General features: G+C 29.7%; 1 protein-coding gene across 1 annotated transcript in view; it reads left to right on the forward strand.

The window, feature by feature from the left end:
* LOTGIDRAFT_143194 (hypothetical protein) overlaps positions 1 to 417 on the forward strand; it is a gene marked incomplete at both ends in the record, with an annotated part of 14,530 nt that extends 14,113 nt beyond the window's left edge. Inside the window, one exon of the mRNA XM_009053001.1 lies at positions 261 to 417. Within this exon, the coding sequence (XP_009051249.1) occupies positions 261 to 417 (157 nt within the window). The remainder of the gene's footprint in view (positions 1 to 260) is intronic.
* Positions 418 to 898: the final 481 nt, after the last annotated feature.

Genomic DNA, 898 nt, shown 5'->3' on the forward strand with positions numbered 1-898 from the left:
AGGCTATGTTTATATAATAAATGTTTATTATTATTTTCAGTTTGGGCTGTGATATAGGCTATGTTTATATAATAAATGTTTATTATTATTTTCAGTCTGGGCTGTGATATAGGCTATGTTTATATGATAAATGTTTATTATTATTTTCAGTCTAGGCTGTGATATAGGCTATGTTTATATAATAAATGTTTATTATTATTTTCAGTCTGGGCTGTGATATAGGCTATGTTTATATAATAAATGTTTATTATTATTTTCAGTCTGGGCTGTGATATAGGCTATGGTTATTTACACAGAATTCCAAAACGCCAGTTTCCTACGAGTTTACCAGAAACTAAAGTTAACTTGGCTCAATCTCAATCACCAGCTAAAGTCCAGGATGGTTTCTCAGAGGTCTGTAATAATATACTTCTATAAACATAATCCAACTTGGGCCTGATTCATAAACTTGACTTGTAGATGCATAATCCGAAATACAATGTCCAAACAGAAGTCATGTGCTGTATTAAAAAATTCTCAAATTTAAAGTTTACAATGGTTCGATGGTCAGAGGAAAACGTATAGAAATTATGAAAAAGAACTAGATATAATATCACTCATAATAAATCTAGTTCTATACATTAAAGATTGGTTCCCTTTATGAAAATGAAATTGCTAATACTTATATGAATAGAAAGTAGAGGTGTTCTAATGACTTGGAAAAATACCAGTTTGTCTCACATGTCCATAATTAATACATAATTAGCCAAATTAGAAGAGAATTACCAGCAGAATTCCAATGAGTGACCGATCAAGAAAGGTCCAAAAGTATTTTTTTGTTTATCCAGACTGTACATACATGGACAATTATGATTGGTTAAAACTCTTTTATCAGTTGCAATAAGAACATAATGATATG

This window comes from Lottia gigantea (assembly GCF_000327385.1).
Source record: "Lottia gigantea unplaced genomic scaffold LOTGIsca_194, whole genome shotgun sequence".
Taxonomy (NCBI): domain Eukaryota; kingdom Metazoa; phylum Mollusca; class Gastropoda; family Lottiidae; genus Lottia; species Lottia gigantea.